This window comes from Mauremys mutica, chromosome 7, assembly GCF_020497125.1.
Source record: "Mauremys mutica isolate MM-2020 ecotype Southern chromosome 7, ASM2049712v1, whole genome shotgun sequence".
Classification (NCBI taxonomy): domain Eukaryota; kingdom Metazoa; phylum Chordata; order Testudines; family Geoemydidae; genus Mauremys; species Mauremys mutica.
In genome coordinates, this window is record NC_059078.1 from 85,261,241 (window position 1) to 85,281,843 (window position 20,603).

Below are 20,603 nucleotides of genomic sequence, written 5' to 3' on the forward strand. Positions count from 1 at the left end.
CCGAAGGGTAGGAGCTGGTATTGGTAACAATTATGATTGAAAGTGAATTGAAAAATCCTTTGTGGGAAGGATGAATTATTACATGGAAGTAGGCATCTTTGAGGTTGAGGGTCGCAAACCAGTCCCGATTCCAGGGAGGAAATTACATCTGCTAGGGAGACCATCTTGAATGTTAAGTGTCTGACATCCTTGACCAGTTGTCTGAGATCCATTTTTCTTGGGTATCAGAAAGTATCTTGAATAGAACCCTTTTCCCTTATGGGACTGGTTTTATGGCTCCTAGATTTAGGAGTGATGAGATTTCCTGTGTAAGAATTAATCGTGAGAGAGTAAGTGGTTGAAGGGGCAGGTTGGAGGTAAACCGGATTGTATGACCCAAAGTAATCGCCTCCAATACCCATTTGTCCAATGCTATAGCCTCCCATGCTTGATGAAATACAGAGAGGTGGTGTCCAAATTGAGGAAGGGTTGTATGTGTAATGCAGCTGATAAAATCTGGTCATTGGGTGGTCTGGACTGTAGACCAAACCGTCAAAAATGATGTTTGGACAATGCCAAAGGCTCAGATGATGCAGCCAAGGTAGTTACAAGCCTTTTCTTTGAAAATGTTTACCTTCTAGCTGTTGGTTCCAGTGTTCTATGGGAGACAGAAAATTGAATAGGGTGGGATCTTTGAGACATGCTACATTTTCTCTTATCAGCAGATGCATATATTCCTAAATACCTAAGTGTTGCCCTAGAGTCTTTTAGGGTGTGAAGTGAGTTGTCTGTGGAATCTATGAAAAGCTTCTGGCCATTAAAAGGCAAATTCTTCATGGCTGATTGCACCTCCTGTGGAAACCCAGACAACTGAACCCAGGAAGCTAGCCTTGTCACAACTGCAATGGAAACAGACCCGGCTGCAGTGTTAGCCCCATCTAGTGAAGCCTGCAGTGAGGTCTTTTACAAAAGCCTGATCCTCCTTTATTATGGCACAGAACTGTCCTCAACGTTCCTGTAGTAAATGGTCAATAAAATCATTAAACTTCTCATAGTTCAGGTAGCCATATTTTAACATCAGCGCCTGGTGATGAGCTATCCTGAACTGTTGCTAATTAATAGTTCTTATGAACAAATAGACATATCTGGTATCAATTATTATAAGGAGTGGCCTTTTGGGTACACCACCTGCCCCTTTCATTGACTGCTTCTATGACCAGAGAGTTTGGTGCTGGGTGAGAGAATAAAAAACTCAGTCTCTGCCTGGGATGTAGGTTTTTTTTTATCATTTAAAGTCTATAATAAATTTCCCTGTTTTTACAGGATATTCCCTTAAAGGACAAGCAGATTTTACACCTACTAGGAATATGAGAGTTTCCCAAACTATGAATGCAGTAGGAGTATCCATGACTAACAGGGACTGCTTCTCTATGCGAGAGGCACATTTTAAAGCCCAGGTAGCCCAGATTCCCGACAGAAGAAAAAAAAGTTACTCAAACCCCTCACTGGGGGGGAAAGAAAAGAAAAAAACAAAAATGTTTTTTTAAGGAGAGAAAAAAGGGGACAAACAGTCCAACTATAAGGTACTGCACCTACTCTACTAACTTTACAGCTAAACACTAATAAAAGAGGCAAACAAGCGCTAAGCAAACAAACACACTAAACTCTATCTAAGGCCAATGGTGGTTGAGAGGAACTGAGGGAGGTTCACCTGCACAACTTTATATAGCCTCGGTATGGGGCATGAGAATGTGTAGGAGGCATGCGCAGGTCGAACAGGCATTGCTACTACCACAAATCTCCAAAGGCGCAGGGATACATGTGCATCTGAAGTAGAGCTCCCGCAGGGACACTACTCAAAAAAAGAAAAAGAGGTACAAAGGGTGGAGTGATTCACCCAATGTCCCACAGCTAGCCAGTAACAGAACATAAGCAAATCCAATGCCCCATCCACTGGACCATGCTGCCTCTCATGTGGCAACAATCTAATGCTTCAGACTGGGGAAACGGATAGCAGCACTGTGAACTGTTAAGTTATTTTTGGCCAAACTATCAATAAATCACAACTCTTCACTAGATGAGTGAACACAAGAAATTATTTCAAACAACAGTTACATGAAAATAATTTTATCATAATTATTCTAACTGTAGTACAGCTTAGGAGCCCCACATCATGGACCAAGGCCCTATTGTGGAAGCACTGTAAAAACAAACAACAAGAAGATGGTCTCTGCCCCAAAGAGCTTCATAAGCAATCAGGATAGCACCCAACATCCAGAAGCTAAAAAGCTCCAAGGACGTTTCACCAGGCTCTCTTATATAAATATATATTCAGTAATAATTCAGTTCCTTAGGACTAAATAACATATGCTGGAATTTAACTTCACCAAGGAGATATTGGCTTATTTCATATAATAATATAGGTTGTTTTTTTTAAACTAAAAGATTAAGGTATTTTGGTATCAAATTGAAAACAAAAACCTAGGTCCCATCGCAACATTCCAAACAAAATTAAAGTAGGTCAGAAGCAGTTAAACTGTTCCATTAAGTGCTTCAGAGCATGCCTGTTTATCTCATCCTGGCGCATGAGACCAGATAAATGAAAATCTATCCTAAATGCTTACTTTTGGAGAAACAAATCTTCTCTCGTGTGTTTAAAAATTTTCAAGAAAATAATTGTAAGAAAAAGCCTCCCACCTTTTCCCTCCAAATCTTACTAACCTGTAATGCTTTGTTTGCTTCTTTTATATCTTCTATTTTAAGCTTTGATCTAAACATAGAAGATTATATATAGTTTAGACATTTATTGAGAGTATTTAGTTACCACATATGGTTAAAATACTTCAGAAGTTACAATTATTTTAAAAGTCAAAGGTAAATTATTATGAACTTCTGGCTGATATACTGTTAAAAATATTTATATTAACAGTAGCACCCAGAGGCCCCAATCAAGTTCAGGGCCCCAATATGCTCAGTGCTGTACAAACACAAGGAAGACACGATCTCTTCTCCAAAGAGTTTGCAATCCTATGAATGGCAGCATACATTTAGGGCTTGCATAGACTTGAGAAATTTACGCCAATGTAACTAAATCTAGATGCAAATCCTTAATGCTGACACACTGCACTGGTGCAAAATGGGGTTTGGAACTTACTGCGTTAAGTTTCACCAGTACAAGCAATTTTATTCCATTGTAGAGCATCTATCCTGGGTCCAACTACACCAGTGCAAAACAAAGCAGTATAAACAGGGCTTTAGGCTACATGATACTACTCTTTTTGACACAGGATGTAAAACACAGCAGCGTTAGTCATGGCATGACTATTTACAAGAGAAAAATATAATTAAAAAGGAGAAAACATTGCTCAAAAATACCAAGGAGGAAAGTGTTAAAGGATACTGAACTGTGTTCAAAGCCCACTGCTGATAAATGGTCTAATGAAATGAACAGTCTTTGGAGTTGCACCCCATTTTATACCCTGGAATCCTAGCATGTTTGGAGAGGATTGAACATGTACATGCATCTAATGATCACTACTTGCTAAAAGCTTCTGAGCTCATATGCCAGGGATGTACATCGCCTAAGAGTAGGGAATGGGATCCATGTGGGCAATCATCTTAAATTATAATGAATCTTCCTGTTGTGGAACCCACAGTTATTGATTCCTAACAGAATTAGTCTTTAGTGAAATGGAGTTCACGCAAATGCTCAAACTTTATCCAACAATGTCTTGAATGCATTTATTAAGAGACAGGAAGATCTTCATAAAACAAGTCTGAGGAATCTCTTAGATAGCCCAAAGCATTTTTAATTAGGACTGTTTTTTCTGAGATGGACATAGTTAAGTCCATTATATGACTGCTAGAGGCTACCCACCACCCTAATGTGAAGGTAAATCTGTTCAAAATGCAGACCCAGGCCATTTGTACACACCTTTCTCTTCTGAAAATTTGTCAGATAATTTCCTCCTACTGAACTGAATAAATTTCATTTGAAGCCAGTAATCCTCCCTAATTTTGGACAGTATTTTGGTTTCAATTTCCATGGTAGTTGCACAGTTATTTTCAGTAGCTTTAGCTTGAATTTTACATTGCAAAAATCATCAAGAAAAATAAGTTACTCGCTAAGCTTGCAGGCCAGTTCTTGGAGAGCTTCTTCTTGGTCATGACATATCTTTTTCAACTGCCTATTTTTGTCCTGTAGTTTAAGGAATTCCTTTAAAAAAAAATAAAAGGTGGCGTTTTTTTAAAGTAAGAAGAAATAACATAGTACATAAAAGTAACTTTCTACGTAATAAGTAAGTGTTAGAACTTTACATTTTAACCAGTACTGTATGTCAAGTCAGAAAGTTAAAGGGGCAATAGTCACTAATAATATTTTGGTAATCTCAAAAGGATAAATAGCAACCCCATAAACAAAGCTGTATGATGGTGGAGAGAGAGAAGACGTGTCCACATAATTACCACCAGTGGTTTTGCCTGTGTCCCACATCCAGTAATGTTATGTGACTTCCGCTTACTCCTGTACTATTCAAACTTTTCTGCTGTAAGTTCTCAAATCAAAGCCCAGTGAAGTCAATGGAAAGACTGCTACTGATTTTGATGGGCTTTGGATCAGGCACTAAGAAATACTAAGGGAAACCCCATTCTTGTACTATTTCCCTAAAAGGAAAGGTAAGATTGGTGGGATTAAGGCAGACCAAAAAAAGGGTAAGAATATATATGTGGCTAAATGCGCTTTACCCTTTTAAATGTGCTTCACATTCTCCTAAGAAATTCATCTCTGGCATAGTCCTAGCAGATCTGCAGGAGCATGAAGCATTGTGGCTCACATAGCCTATGCCACCCCCAGTATGCCACTGCCCCAGCATCCTTGGACACAATTCTTTTGCCTGTTAGTCACTAAAAATATTGTATGGGGATCTGAGAAATAAGTTTAGCAGGTGGAAAGGTATAATAAACATATGCTTAGAAAGGATGTTCTGCTGCTATTTAATCTACATTTGCTTTATATTTAAATTTTATGCTCACTTCACCTCAGAGCCTTGAGGTTCTTATAAGACTGTGGCAGACAAACAGTTAGCTTTCAAACTCTACTGCTGAAAAAGTATTCATGCACCTAGAAGTACAATTCATATAACAGTCACTTTTTTCCTATCTTTCTGGTATCTTCATCTTCCCATTTTCCTTGCACCAGCTGAGATCACAAACACCTCAAATAGCTGGAGGCCTCTTTTTTTTGCCCTACTTTAGGTGGCTGTGATCTTAACTGTTTCAGGGAAAACACATTACTTGGTATGTATGAGTCAGGGATTCTTTTTCTCATAAGAAGTAATGAATTCACATTTTTCTTTATTCTATATACAGATGGGTATTTCATCTTACAATTTAATGATGTCAGATGACAGTTTTCTAAAGGAACACACACCCCCTATTACTTAAAAAAAATAACTTATGATTCTCTGGTTTCAAAATAGCTAAGAGGCGATGACTAATTAATAAAATATCTTTAGAATAATTCTTTTCTGTAGATCAGTTACAAGTGGTAATTTGAAACAAGACAATTTCAATTGGCTTCTTTACTGTAGATCTTGAAAAACTTTCTAAATCTGAAATATTTTGGACAGTATTTCTCTCTCTTTTCATAGTCAGTTCTTTAAAAATTAGGCATGTCTGCTCTTCCTTTTTTAACTAAGCCTCATCCTAAAATGCAAATCAAGAATTAATTCCTCTTAAAAAACCGGCAATGGTATATTTTGAATATAACAACAGCTAAGCACTGTGATGCAAAAATTAGCATGGAATGGGATAACAGCAGCTATATAAATGAGCATTCAATGTGCTGTCTCAGCAGGAAAGAGGACATTGCATGGGGAAGGCATGAAGCTGCATATACACCTGTTGAATTCAGCAAATAGCCTATCTCTAGTATATGGCTGACATTAAATATTATATCCAGTAGTAGATGTGCAGACTGAGAGAAAAATAAAATCACTTGAAAATATTTAAAGATACTTAAAGATTAAAGATACTAAAACTAGTTTAAAGACAGATCTTGATAAATTTATGAATGGGATTATATGGACAGGGTTGCCTGTGATAGCAAGGGACTGGATTTGATTACTTGAGTCCCTTCCAATTGTATGCTCTGTCAAAAAATTACATAGTCTGGGTACTGATAGAAAGGCAACGTCTAGAAGAGGAAAGGGATGCTCATATACTATAATGACAGTATGAAACCCTGAAAATAGAGAGGAGAGCTCTCACTCCTTCAATGGCTCTCAGCATAAACCAAGAGGAAGTCAGAGATAAGACACATGACACCAAGAAAGAGTAGAGGAAAGTAGGCTAACAAAGAGAGCAGAGAATCACTGATGGACTTGTCCTCTAGTCACCATGATACTAAGAGACACAGAGAGAGAGAGATGATACGAGCAGACACGGTTTAACAATACAAGCATTTTTATCTCAGACCTGCCTCTAGAACAAAGTTTTCACCTACATTAGGTGAAACTGGGTGTAACTTCAGACCTTCATATGTTTTATGTTCACTTACTTCTCGTCTGGTTTGCTTTGGTTTCTTGACTGCCTAATAAAATGTTCTTTTAGATCCCCCCCTCTCTTTTTCTTTAGCTGTTATTTACATTAACTGGTTCCTCAAGACAAGAAATATCAACTGCTGATATCTGATAAGGGGCAGAGGGACAAAGAGTACCGGACACTGGGCGCTCAAGTCCAAGACATAGGTCAGAAAACTGGCCATCCTCAAAAATTTCTCCCAAGGTGCTAGCTGCAGTCAGTATGGGATCTGGGGAAAATCTGGTACCCTGCCTGACAGGGCATGACTTTTTTTTTTTAAATGAAGATTTAGAATGTAATTAAAATTCTTATTTAAAGATTTGTAAACACCCATTCACTTTAGTATCTGAGCTCTTCACAAAAATATAGCCCAAACACTGAACTGCACAAAAAAGGGACCATAAAAATCCCAGCAACACTTGCTACCTGAAAACATCTACCAACTAATTGCTGCCTCATTGTCAAACAGACAAGAGCAATTAGCCAAACACTCAGTCCAAGTGTGCCTTACCTCTTGCTAACGATACCACCAATCACAGGCTATGACAGGCCATCTGAGAGGGCTACACCAACAGAAGAGGGTACACAGCTTTGATACCAGTCCTGGAGAATCCAGCAGCAATGTATATGAACACATGCCAATTTGTTAATAAGTGCCTCAATGGGCAAAATTCAGGATCAAATTCTCTTAAATGAGACACTTATATCCTCACATTTAACAACTGAGTTTTACTAGTTAAGCTAGCTGCTCTAAATAGAAAATATGCTTTATGTTACTTGCTCCTAAAAAGCTCAAGAAACTGAAACAAATAATTTAACTCTATAGTTTATGTCTCTAGAATATATTTTAGTTCTATTGGCCCAAGTAAATCCTGAAAAACTGTAACATCTCTGGGTGGATTCTTTCCAATTACGGTACTTGAAAACAACAGTAGGTTCCTGAAATCCTATCACACTGAGTGTGTCAGAGAAGTATACAATAAATACTCGTTCCATTAAGGAATATCCTTGTGTGAATATACTGCTGTAACTCTTTTTAGTATTTTATTTGGGAGTCTGCTAATACACAATAGTGGAAACACTGCTCTCCTGTTTTACATCATGCATTATCCCCCTGATTGTTCACTAATCTATTGCTTCCTCTATTTTTGACTGCGTAATTTCCTTCAGCCTGAAAGATTTTAATTGTTTTAAACTTAAAATGACATTTTGAATCTATGCAATTTTTTGTATATTTACCCATGGTACAGTCCGTTAATTTCTATATATTCAGGCAATTTTTAAGGTTACTGAGCACTTTTCAAAAACTCTCTTACTCACAGTAGTTTGTTAGTTAGACCTATTCTCCCTTAGCAGTGCCTCCCAGTATTAGAGTCTGAGCAGACTCCATTTTCCTCATGGTTTTTAGCCTCCTGAATTTCTTTCAAAAGAATGTACTCTACTTGAATCCCAACAGTGATTTCTGATTATTTTATTCTGCTTGTGGTTGACCATTCTAAGTAATCTAGGTGTGCCAAAAGGATTTCAGGAACTCCTAACAGATCCTCTAACATCAGCCTTTCCAGTACCAAACTGTGAATGTTGGGAGTCTTGCTGGGACATGAAAATATCTATTTCTGTTAAAATCTCAGATCCAGTTCTAAGAGCAACAGTAGCAACTCATAAATTAATTTCATTTCAGTTTGATGCTAAATGACCAAGCGGACTATTTAGTTCCTCCTCCACATACTTGCTTCTTTTCAATCACTTCCAAGGTAAAGAAATGTAAAGATACTATAGAAATTAGTGATATGAAATTTTTAAGTAGCAAGATAAACGGGGTTTGACGGATTAGAACATTTACCCTCACTGGCCCATCACAAGATTATAGTGAGATATCCTCCAGTTTGATTCAGAAAGGAGAATGTGGATTTCACTATTCCTTATGGAAAAAACAGAATCCTGAACTCAAGTCTACCGGGGTCAGAAGGGACTGCTTTTCAAAAAAAAAATAAAAAAAAATTAAATTTATTTATTTGTATTTTTAAGCTTAAACGTTTGTTCCATTAAGGATTTCAGATCTGGGAGAGTTAAAATTTATATTTTAAAAGCCTGGCAAGTTCACTTTTAAATTACTGCTAACGTGAATTTGAAAAGTTTTCCTCCAGAATTTACTTTTTTAAGGGAAATTATTTGTTGGGTCTCTACTCTCAGATGAGATAAAGTTTCTTTTTCCTTTTGCAGATCATCTTCCAGGGTTTGTCTCCATTCCTTTTCTATCTTCAAATCTGTTTCCAGTTGAACACTAGAATTGCAAACAAAAGACCATCATGGTGCATTTCAGTATAATCTTTTTAACAAAATAAACCCTTTTCAATTTTCTAGTTTCACTATCAGTCCAGCCCAACAAACAACAGTAGTTTGCTATTTTAATTTGTTTACAAGTTCATTATTTTTAATGTTGTGACATTTATCTGCAATTTCCTAAGAAGATTTTGTATACAAGTGTAACAAATTATAAGAAAATAGAGGGCTTTCATTGAGACAGGCTTTGAGGTTGTCAAACAATTCTGAAGAACTGGCTTTTGCAATGATTTAATTTGCTGTCCTAGTAACTATTCTTTGGCAACTGAAACATGCATATTAGAGAACTTTCCTGTTTGTCTTAAGTGTCATGTAGCTTTATTATAATACCAATCTTGTATGTCAGAGAAGATGAGTGGTTAAATGCATTTTTAGTGCTCATAAAAGGTGTTGTATTAGTAAGACTTTAAATGGAAAGCCTCTATTTTCTATTTCAGAGTGGAGATTATAGGGACAGAATTAAGAATATATAACTTCTAAGGTATCTTGAATACAGTGTAAAGTATTTTGAGTTGCTGGATATTATTGAAATTCCTATCCTACAGATGATATAAAGGAGACTCTGCTTTATACTAATCACAGCTACTGGATTACAGTTAAAGGAACTGGGGCCAATCTGTCAGTGAATCCACTGTTGCCAATCTATCATCAATTTAAATGGACAAAGGATGATTCCTTATAGCTTCACAGAAAACACAAACTAATGGCAGATGAGAGTAAACTGCTGGATTGAAATCCTACTACCTAATGAAAGTGGAAAGATCTGAATGTAGTTATGAAAGTTTTTCAGGAGGAACTTGTGCCATATTGATTTTATAATAGGATAGCTAAGTCATTTTTTAAAGGAAAAACTTACTTTTTGGGACACTATCTCAGCATCTTGTTTGTTGGAAAAGATCAGAAGTGAACATGACCTTGAGGTTTCAGAATTGCGGAATTCTAAGGTTGAGGTTTGAACTGCTCTTTTGCCAAAATCTGTGAAGATGACTGTGGTGGTAAAGCGAACATTTGTCATGATGGTTGAACAAGTATTGATACTCAAATCAGTAAGAGAGGCAATGTGGTCTGAACACAAGATTGGAAAATTTGAACTCCCAAGCACTAACCCTTGCTGTAGTCTTAGGTCATTCTCTCTCTTTCTCTCTCTCTCTCACTAAAATAGGGGGAAATACCACCCAACCTCACAGGGATATTACAGGGATGTTCATAAAGAGCACTGAAAGCACAGTCTAAGTGCTACTTACTGCTATTCCTGACTGTTTCATCAGTACTTGTGGCTGCACTGATTCTCTGGACCAAATACCTGTCCATGGAATTCCACAGGTGTAAAAGCAGAATTTGGCTTTTATTCCTTGATTTAATATTTCAGTTTCTAGCAGACTCAAGGATTTCATGAGTGCCTTTCAGCTACCAACACTTTGAAGGATTTTGGCTTCTTTTTCAAGCCTGAATAGTTTAATTGTTCTATGCAGTTTCTGTAAATTTATGCTGTTATATCTACAGGGTTTACAATAATAAAATGTGGGTTAATCTAGTTTATTATAAATTTAGAAATTTTGTTCCTGTTAACTACTGTTTCCCTAGTGAATTAAGACTGTATCTTCAGCCAAAAAAATGCCTGTTCTTCCCTCTCTTCTGGCTGGACAGCTATTTAAAAAAAATCATTTGTAGCTTGATTTACTTGGAATGACAGATTTTCTTCCACCCTGCCCTTGCCTAATATACGTCTTCCTAGACAGCATCTTTATCCAGTTAAAAATCATCAGTAATGTGCTGCCTGTATTATGTGATGTACCCTACATTTTTAATTAACAATGTTTTAAAGTCAACATAAAAGGAAAAAAGATTTTAAGTGTCCTATACTTTTTCCAAAAGGGAAGTATACTTACAGCTGCTTCTCCTTGTGAGAGATTTCTTTCTGCAGGTTTTCAGATTTACTCATACATTCTTGTTTGAATTTCTTGTCCTCATTCTCAGCTTCCACTTGAGACTTCTCTGCTTGCTGCAATCTGGTGTAATTCAAATCAACTTTGGGTAAAACTGAGGCTAGAACTAGGGTGTAAAGGGTGAAGAAGACAAACAAAAGAAAAATGGGGAAATAGAAACATTTCTAAATAAAAACAAAGATTGGGGGAAACTCACAAACTCAAACGAGAGAGCCACACAATGCCTAGAAATCTAGCTTCTGGTTTTCACTACAGAAAGAAAAGCAGATAAAGTCTTCCAATTTGTTTTTATTTTATGTTCACTATTAACAGATGCCATCAAAGCATAACCATACAGATTTTATAATTGATCTATATCACTTACTGCTCTAACTTTGAGCATACATATATGTTTTATTGTGGGAAGCATTTTTACAAGAACTGTAGAGGTACAGTAACTACTTTGTCTATACTAATGAATCAATAAGACAGTGTGTGTTGTGCTGGAATGGCTTGATGCAATTCAGACATGAGCCTGAGTACGGAACACTGGAATCAGATAGCAAAAACACAGCTGTAGTAAGACAGCAGAACACACCCTGGAGCGTCTTACTACACTTACAGAATAACCACTAATAAATAACATTATTAAATAATTTAAATAATGTGTATTAAAAATCATAGTTAAAAATTGCTTCATATGATAAACAAAACAAATAAAACTGAATAAATAACAGAAGTTAGGCTTTCATTTAAGATCTTTCCTTTTGATTTTAAAGAGATTTTGCATTCCTGTTTTTGATAGCCCTCTCCTCTCACTCATACCTCACCAATGCATCATGATTTATCTCTGTTTGACCCTCTCGTCAGCCCAAAAAAGATGGGGTTTAAATTTAACTGAAATGTAAACACTAAATCAAAAATTGTATGTTACTCCATATTCAACTGTCTTAATGGGATATATAAGGGAGATTAGAGTAGCCAGTAAAATGTCATTCAGAGCCCCATCCACATTGAGGTATCTCATTTTACAATTGCCTCTTTTCTCCCTTCAGACCTGGTTTACACCTAAAACTTAGGTTGACCTAGCTACATTGCACTAAGGGGTGTGAAAAAAAAATCATACCCCCAAAAGACATTGTTAAGCCAACCTACGCCCCAGTCTAGACACCACTAGGTCAACAGAAGGACACCACCTCTCAAGGAGGTGGATTAACTACAGTGATAGAAAACCCCTTCTGTCGCTGTAGCAAGTGTCTACACTACAGCATTGTTGCAGCACCATAGCTGTGCTGCTGTAGCATCTGTAGCGTACACAAGCCCTCAAAGTGTTGTTCAGAGAAAACTGAGGAGCTCTTCTCTCAAGGCTTGGCTTGAATCATCACTTCCCAGTCAGCTGAATGTAGAGTAACACACAACTCCCAGTTTATCACTGTTAAATGTAAAATTAAATGAAAGCTTTCTTACTGGCCCTGTCTACACTACAAACACAACCATGTTAGGGAGCCCAGCTACTAATGTTTTATAATGTAGTATGCATCTACACTGGCCATCTTTGGGAAACTGCCTACCATTGCAGTGCTACCAGACAACCAACCAGAGGGCTCATGCAGACAGTGCACCAGCATTACTAGACATCTCAGCAGAATTAGATTTCATGTTAATAAAAGCTCCAGTTCCCCATCTACACTCATGCTACCAATGGAGAAGCTGCACTGGTGGGACAGTTACCAAGAACTGCCAGTGCTGAAATGACAACAGACTGGACTTGAATCATATTATTGTAAAGCATCTGAATTTAGCCTAGGTATGAAAAACTGTTAGGGTCCACTCTACACTACAATGTGTTGTAATGAAGTTCCTTGATGTGTTTGTAATTGTAATACAAGTAGGGCCCAAGTGGATGGATAGGAGAAGGGAGAATATTGGTGCACATCAAGGCTAATTCTTGCTGCTATGCCAGAAGGCAGAGAAGCGTGAAAGACTAAATGAAACAGGAAAGCTAAAAACACCACTAAGACCCTCTCTAAACTACAGCTGAAACTGCATTAAAATTTCCAAGACTAATATGGACAAGGATATTTTTTTCTGAGAACCATGCTAGCATCTATAGAATCTGTATCTCCACAAGCAGCTTGTGAACTCTATAGCTATATCCAGTGCAGCTCCACCAGGGTAGCAACTCAGATAAGAGCAAATTTATATACCATCTGAGGATCTACCCGTAAATGTCTGAGTCCTGCCTATGCTACACTTTACACTATTGCTACCCCTGGTGAAGTTGTACTGGGGGGAATTACAGCTATGAAGATTTATATGTAGATAAGGCGTTCCTGCTTTATAGTCTTTAGTTCTAGTCATATCTCAGTTGTATCCAGTTGTATCAGTAGCTGTGTTAAAACATCTTACATTCTACTCTATGCTAGACAACTGCACTGTATTTTAGCTGTGTATAAGAGAGTCCTACAAATGCAGAAATTATTTGGGTTTTGTTTTTGTAAAGTACAGACAGAACCTATGGCACATTTTTATAAGCTGTTTTAGCCAGTTCTCAGGAAAAATACTTCTGTCTACACTACTCAAGAAAGCGATGATACCAGCAACCACATTAAAAGAGTTGACAACATGTTTTCTGGTATAGAGAAGCCTTGAAAGTGCAACAACAATAAAAATATGGGGTTTTTTATTAATTGAAAGGGAGGTTCTTTATTTATTTAAAGTGCTATAAATAAGGTGTGAGGGAAAACCCTATAACTGGAGGTAAGTGTCAGGGCAATGAGAAATCAAAAATATAAAGGCAGCTAACATTTTAAAATAAACTTTGTATTTAACATTAAAAAAGTAAAATGATTAAATAGCATTAGAAAATTCTAGTTTCCGATTGGTCAATATTATTACAGTGATTTTTTTTTATTCTTTGGGAGGGGAGGAGAAAAAGGGGTGGAGATGATTTTATTTCAGAAAACAAAGTCATTCCAGCCTGTGACATTGTGTCAAAATCACTAGTGCTTACTGACCAATTAAAATACAGGATTTCCCAATACCATTTTATAATATTTAAGATCATAACCATTTTTTTTTTTAAAACCAACTCATACAAATTTTACTCTATCAATAGCCAAGTAGCTTTCAAAATGATATATCTTTGACAAGTTTGTATTGGTGCTGTGCTTCATTGCTGGCACATTTCACAAATGACATTGCAATAGTCCTAGTTTGAGTTAACAGATCTTTGTCACTTCACGAATGTAATGGACAAAATCAAAGACAGATAAAGGTAGTAAAGTTCAAAATGTAAAAATTGGGATAAAGGAAAAAAAGAAAGAAAAAAGAGGAGAAAGGATGTCAATAAAAGAATATTCATGTCACTAAATCTTTTAATACATAATTATGTTTTTCATAAGTAGCTTTAAAAGAAAACAATGGTAAGACATGTCAACACCAACATGACAGGGCTATGGATATGTTACATTTTACAATTAAAAATATTAATGATCCATATAGTCTACTTCATTTAAATAACTGAAGCACACAAGTCACATCTTTATATTATGTAACAAATATATAGTAACCACAATATAAATTTACACACTGGTATTATATCATTTCATTTTACTAATTCATGGTGTAATACTCATGTGTACATCCTTTACACTAAGGGAGTTTCCAAAGCAATTAATATAAGCTTTGGAATCTTGGCCAGCCAGGGTCCTGATCCACAACACTTAGCAGAGGCTTAACTTCAAGCAAGTGAGTAGTCTTGCTTAAAGTTAACCATGTGCTTTGGTGAGTCAAAGCCTTATTGAATAACATTAAAATATAACACAGAGGTAACAATGAATCAGAATTCTGAAGTGGCAATCATCGAGTCCGGTAGCTGAAAGAACAATCTTGGGTGCAGGCACAGAATGCCAGCACCAGTGAATGATGAAAGAGAATTGAGATAAAAAGCCTTGGTTTATGGCTGTATTTTTCCACTCTTACAGTACATTAGAGCGGCCATACTGGGTCTGACCAAAAGTCCATCTAGCCCAGTATCCTGTCTTCCAACAGTGGCCAATGCCAGGTGCCCCAAAGGGAATGAACAAAACAGGTAATCATCAAGTGAACCATTCCCAGTCGCCCATTCCCAGCTACTGGCAAACAGAGGCTTAGGAACACCATCCCTGCCCATCCTGGCTAATAGCCATTAATGGACCTATCCTCCATGAACTTATCTAGTTCTTTTTTGAACCCTGTTATAGTCTTGGCCTTCACAACATCAAAAAATAAATCTGTGTGTTTGAAAATCAATGGTAAAACACCGTTGCAATTCCAAAAGATGATGCTTCTTTAAAACTTCCTACTGAGAGTTAAGTTTCAGTGGCAGCTGTGTGGGAATGCAGTAAGGGAGGAGGAATGAATGTGGAAAAGTAAGTAAAATAGAGATGGATGCTGTACCTTTGTTCCAATTGTTTCATAGTTGCAGTAATCTGATTGGTCTTATCCTCTAGTCGACCAATTATTTCATTCTTTTCTTTCATGGCATCTTCAGAAACCTATATTAAACAGATTAATACTGAAGCAGGTTTTATATTAAACTATATGTTTGATTCTTTTGTTCATTCTCTTAAGGAAAATATTTGTAATATGGCTTTGGGATTTGTTTGCTTATTTGTTTTTAAAACATTCCCATCTAAAAAAAAAAAGCAATATTCAAGAAAAATATCTAAGTACAGAATTTCAATCTAAAGTATATTTGCATTTTATTGGAATTTTACAAGTGTACACTCTTTACTAATATACATTTTTCAGTTTATTTCTTTTAAATGTCTTTTTTGTGAGTCTACTAAAATTCAGTGCTATTTTTTTTAAATAGCTCATTTATCCATAGCAACAACACCTATAAGCATTAGTTTTAGTTCACATTGAGGTCTTCCTGGGCCCAATCCTGCAAGGTTGTAGGCACCGATAAAGCCTTAAGTCTGTACCAGAACAACAGCTAAAATTACTTACTGATATAGTGGAGTATTTTAATATTATAACATTATTTTAACCAGCCTCTGACAACTGTGAACATCCCTGCTTCAAGGTCTAAATATAGGTACAATATTGTCATTAAATCCGGTTAATATCACCGCACAAAAGTTCCAAAACACACATTAAAACAGAAAAACTACAGATCTCTGACAGACATTCTGCATAAACACCAAAAATAATACTGAAGAGCCTTTTTCTATACTGTCTCAGTTTATTTTACTAAAGACAGATCTTTATTCCTGTTTTGCTTTCTACACACAACATTTAGAAGTGGACACTGGCATGTTGGTCCATGCATCTACTTGTCTACTCTTTGCATCGTGTAATGTTATTTCTATATGCACTTTCTCAAGTGGTCATAACTAACATCTATTCCTGCCTTCGACAACTTGTTCAACACATGAAAATTGCCACAAAGTACTTTCTCTTGAATTTCCTTGGTGTTTGGTCATTTCTTAGCTGCAGTTTGTGAACTCTGAAATCTGGAGCCTCTTACCCTCAGAAGTATTTCTGTGGTATTGCAAAGAATGTTATATCCCTTCTTAATAGCCTCTTTTCTAATTAATATGAATCCAATTTTCCTAATTGATCTTCACAGTTATAACTCTCAAAGCCCATTTAACCACCTCACTATCCTTTACTTTTTACAATTCCTTCACTGTTCTTTCTAATATGGTCCCCCCAAATGGAGCACAAAACTCCAGGTATATCATTCTCCCTATGTACAGTACCATGATGATCACTTGTGCTTCAGTCCTCTATACATCTCAGTGATGCTTTAAAATGACTTCCATAAAACCTGCCTTATGTGAATGCAGTTAACTTATACAGGTAGCATGAAGATCTTATTCTGAAAGAGGAAGAGGGTAGATAGAAGTACAGAGCTGAGCTAAAAAAGCAGTGACAATGAGCAAAACTAAGAAAACAAGAATTTTAACATAGGGATGAAAGACTATTTGCTTCAGAAAGCTGATACTCTTCTATTGCTATACTGTTTCAAATGTCATGAGTAGCATGCACTATTTCAAAAGTCACACACATCTTACATTTATATTTCAAAGAGGTTTCAACAATGTAAAAAAGTTCTCCTTTACCTGCAGCTTTTGGTACATTTCTATGTTAATTGCTTTAACTTCATCTAGCTGTTGTCGAAGGCCTATGAGGGTATCTTGTTTCTCATGAATGTCTTTCTCCAACAACTTCATTGCAAGTTCTATCTCATGTTTCATACTAACTTGGACCATTAGCTCATTCTCTATATCCTACAAGTTGCACAAAAACACATATTATGCTCTGTTAGGGTTGCCAAGTAACTGCACAAACCCAAACACCCTTGCCCCACTCCCTGCCTTGTTGCCCCGCCCTTGCCCCAAGGTCCCACCCCGCACTCACTCCATCGTCCTTCCATCTCTCCCACCCTCACTCACTATCACCAGGCTGAGGTAGGTGTTTCGGGTGTGGGAGGGGATGCGGGGTCTGGGCTGGGGCCAATGGGTTCAGAGTGTGGGAGGGAGCTCTGGTCTGGGGCAAGGGATTGGGATACAGGAGGGGGTGTGGGCTCTGGGCGGGAGTTTGGGTGCAGGAGGGGGCTCAGGGCAGGGGGTTGGGGTACAGGAGGGGGTGTGGGCTCTGGCTGGACAGCACTTACCTCTGGGGTCTCCCGGAAGCAGCAGCATATCCCTGCAGCCTCTAGGCGCAGGCAGGGGCAGCCAGGCAGTTCTGCCCATCCCTGCAGGCACCATCCCCACAGCTCCCATTGGCTGCTGTTCCCAGCCAGTGGGAGCTGTGGAGTTGGCGCTCAGGGCGGAGGCAGCACACAGAGATTCCCCGGCTGTCCCTGCCTGCGCCTAGGGGCCACAGGGACATGCCGCTACTTCCGGGAGCTGCACCAAGCCAGGGAAGGTAGGGAGCCTGCCTTAGCCATGCTGCGCCGCCCCCGCCAGCCAGACTTTTGGCCTATTAAAATCTCCTGGATTGTTTTCAATAGCAACAGGAAGATTGAGGCTGATTCCAGGAGACTCCCGGCCAATCCGGGAGGGTTGGCAACCCTATACTCTGTCAACACAGATTTTGTAAATAGCTATGCAACATTTTATCTAGTATTTCTGATGCAAAACTAAGATATGACACTGCAGGTCCTGCAGTGCTGGATCTTTCACCTTCACAAATCTCTACCTTCTGTGAAACTTGGCAAAACAGATACTGTAAATATTATGTAAACATTATACTCAGTCATGCATCTGGTGACTTGTGTTCATTTGTTTGTATCTTAATAAAAGCCACCTCATTTTATGCAATATCATAATTTGCATAATTTCTTGTAAGTGAAATAATATTTTAAGAATAAGAGAGTCAATTTTCTATTTACAATATTAAAAAGTCAAAAACAGTAAGAATTTCTACTTTTGGAAAAACATTTAATGCATGTATATAGGAAACCTACTCAAAATACTGATGATGGCTAAACATTTGAAATTAACATAGCTGCTAAAATCCAGCACATTATTCATACAAAAATCAATATTCTTCCTAATTATGCTTAGTGACACTACTGTTAAAGAAATACTAATATAATGGCTCCAAGTTTTCAAAAAATTGGAACAACCTTTTCATGAGGTTAGAGAAACAGTGTGGTAGATTACTAGCAGCACACATCCCCTGGAAAAAATGTAAAGCTAGAAATAGTCAAATACCGTATTAAAGAGACAGTAAATGTTAATCTTATCGAGGTTTACATAGCACATTTTAAATACACTCACTTGTCGTAATTGTGATTCTTCTCGAAGTTGTCTGCGTGCTTCATTGTACATTTCATCCAGACCCTGTCTGGAGTGTCTGTACGTTTGAAGCTCTGCCTCAACATCCACTTTGGTTACCTATGCAATTGTTATAATTAAATGTAACAAATTTGGAGAGAGAAACGTTGCTTAAATTCACAATGGACTATGTAAGCACAATACATACACTGAACCAACGGGATCCAAGGTTGGACACATTATGTATTTATCACTAATATAGGGGTCTCCAGGTTATCCAGAAATATTTTTCAATAACTGAATCTAAAATTATTCATAATGACTGTTCAGAGTAGTACAGGATGTACAATATCCCAGTCCAACACACAAATTATTTTCTGACAAGTTTTACAGTAAAATATTACCTTAACCACTGCAAACAGAAAGTTGTAAAATCTCAAAGATCAAACGCAAAATGTAAGGAAAAAATCCTAAAAATTTGTTTAGAATAATAAATTAATCTAGATCAGGGGTCGGCAACCGGTGGCTCCCGGCTCGCCAGGGTAAGCACCCTGGCGGGCCGGCCCGGTTTGTTTATCTGCCGCGTCGGCAAGTTCGGCCGATCGCGGCTCCCACTGGCCGCGGTTCGCGGTCCCAGGCCAATGGGGGAGGCAGGAAGCCGCGGCCAGAACATCCCTCGGCTCGCGCCGCTTCCTGCCTCCCGCATTGGCCTGGGACCGTGAACCGCGGCCAGTGGGAGCCGCGATCGGCCGAACTTGCCGACGCGGCAGATAAACAAACCGGGCCGGCCCGCCAGGGTGCTTACCCTGGCGAGCCGGGAGCCACCGGTTGCCGACCCTTGATCTAGATTGATTCCTACAATATTTAGATAAGCTTTCTCGTAAGACATAAATGTAACAAATCACGTAGGCCTATTCCTTGCATAAAATTGTTTTAAGACAGTTCCACTATTTGCTGAGCTATAGTTGCCAACATAAAACATTCAAATGATAAGCCAGGTAACGTTTAATTATACTGAATTCACATACCTCTAGGTGATGCTGTGTTTTCATTAAAATAAGTGTGTTTTCACTTCTTAACTGATGATTTTCTTCCTGAAGTTTAATTATATTGTTTTTTGCTATTGCTAACTAAAAGGAGAAAAAAAGAGAGAAAGTGTATACTATTTTTGTGAACACTAAAAAAACCCCAACATTATTCTAATATGTACATAGCTAACATTACTGCTTACTCTAGTCTCGTAGTGTGCTGAATAAGTCATCTATTTTGTGTGCATGCAAAACTACCATTTATAGTAGGAGTCACATACTGAGGTGAGAATAAATCTAAATTAGGTCCTTCTTTTTTATTTTACATCTCTTGTACAGAGGAATAGCTTTTCAGTGGTACTCTATTCTAGCTAAAGTATCCATACTTCCTTTATTCCCCCTTGTTAAAGTTCTTATATATACTTCAAGTTAAATGGATATATTTTCTGTTTTTAATCAGTTTCTCAACATGAACCTCCAGGTATACTGTATGCTGCATTATGCAGCATCTTACACAAGCAAATTTCCTGGGTAAGGAAAGATAAATCTGGGACACTGAGGACAGGAAAGTCCTACAGTGTGACAGAATAAAGAAAGGCCTCAGCAGAGGCTCCTACTTAATCCTGGGAGTTAGGCAGAAGGCGTGTCAGAAGGGGTGGAATATGGGGAGAGCAGAGGGTTTGTAAGGGGCGGTTTACATGCTGTTCATTACCTGGATTTGTTCACATCCAGAATAAACAGCCTCCTCAACTGCTAAATGTAGAAATATCATATTTCCCCCATTTCTCTTTCAGGGCAGGTAAGAAGGGGAAAAAACTGATCTTCCACTCCTAATCCCAAATATGTTATCTACTTCAAGTATTAAGACACTGGAAACTACGGGATGTTTAAAAAACAAACAAACAATCTGGCACAGAGAGGCAGACAAATTTATACCTGCATATTGTGAATGAGCTTTTAGAAAAAGAGTCCTT

General features: G+C 37.7%; 1 protein-coding gene across 3 annotated transcripts in view; it reads right to left on the reverse strand.

Annotated features, from left to right (window-relative positions):
- Window positions 1–20,603, reverse strand: part of RUFY2 (RUN and FYVE domain containing 2) — a 66,957-nt gene that overhangs the window by 8,287 nt on the left and 38,067 nt on the right. Inside the window, exons 9-16 of one of the 3 annotated variants that reach the window (XM_045025568.1) lie at window positions 19,630–19,731; window positions 18,605–18,721; window positions 16,940–17,107; window positions 15,267–15,364; window positions 10,791–10,910; window positions 8,713–8,842; window positions 4,101–4,195; window positions 2,701–2,749 (exon numbers count right to left, since the gene is read on the reverse strand). In XM_045025568.1, coding sequence (XP_044881503.1) covers window positions 2,701–2,749; window positions 4,101–4,195; window positions 8,713–8,842; window positions 10,791–10,910; window positions 15,267–15,364; window positions 16,940–17,107; window positions 18,605–18,721; window positions 19,630–19,731 — 879 coding nt within the window. Of the gene's footprint in view, window positions 1–2,700; window positions 2,750–4,100; window positions 4,196–8,712; window positions 8,843–9,757; window positions 9,889–10,790; window positions 10,911–11,251; window positions 14,065–15,266; window positions 15,365–16,939; window positions 17,108–18,604; window positions 18,722–19,629; window positions 19,732–20,603 lie in introns of those variants that run through there. The other 2 variants (XR_006581297.1, XM_045025569.1) reach the window with 2 other exon arrangements.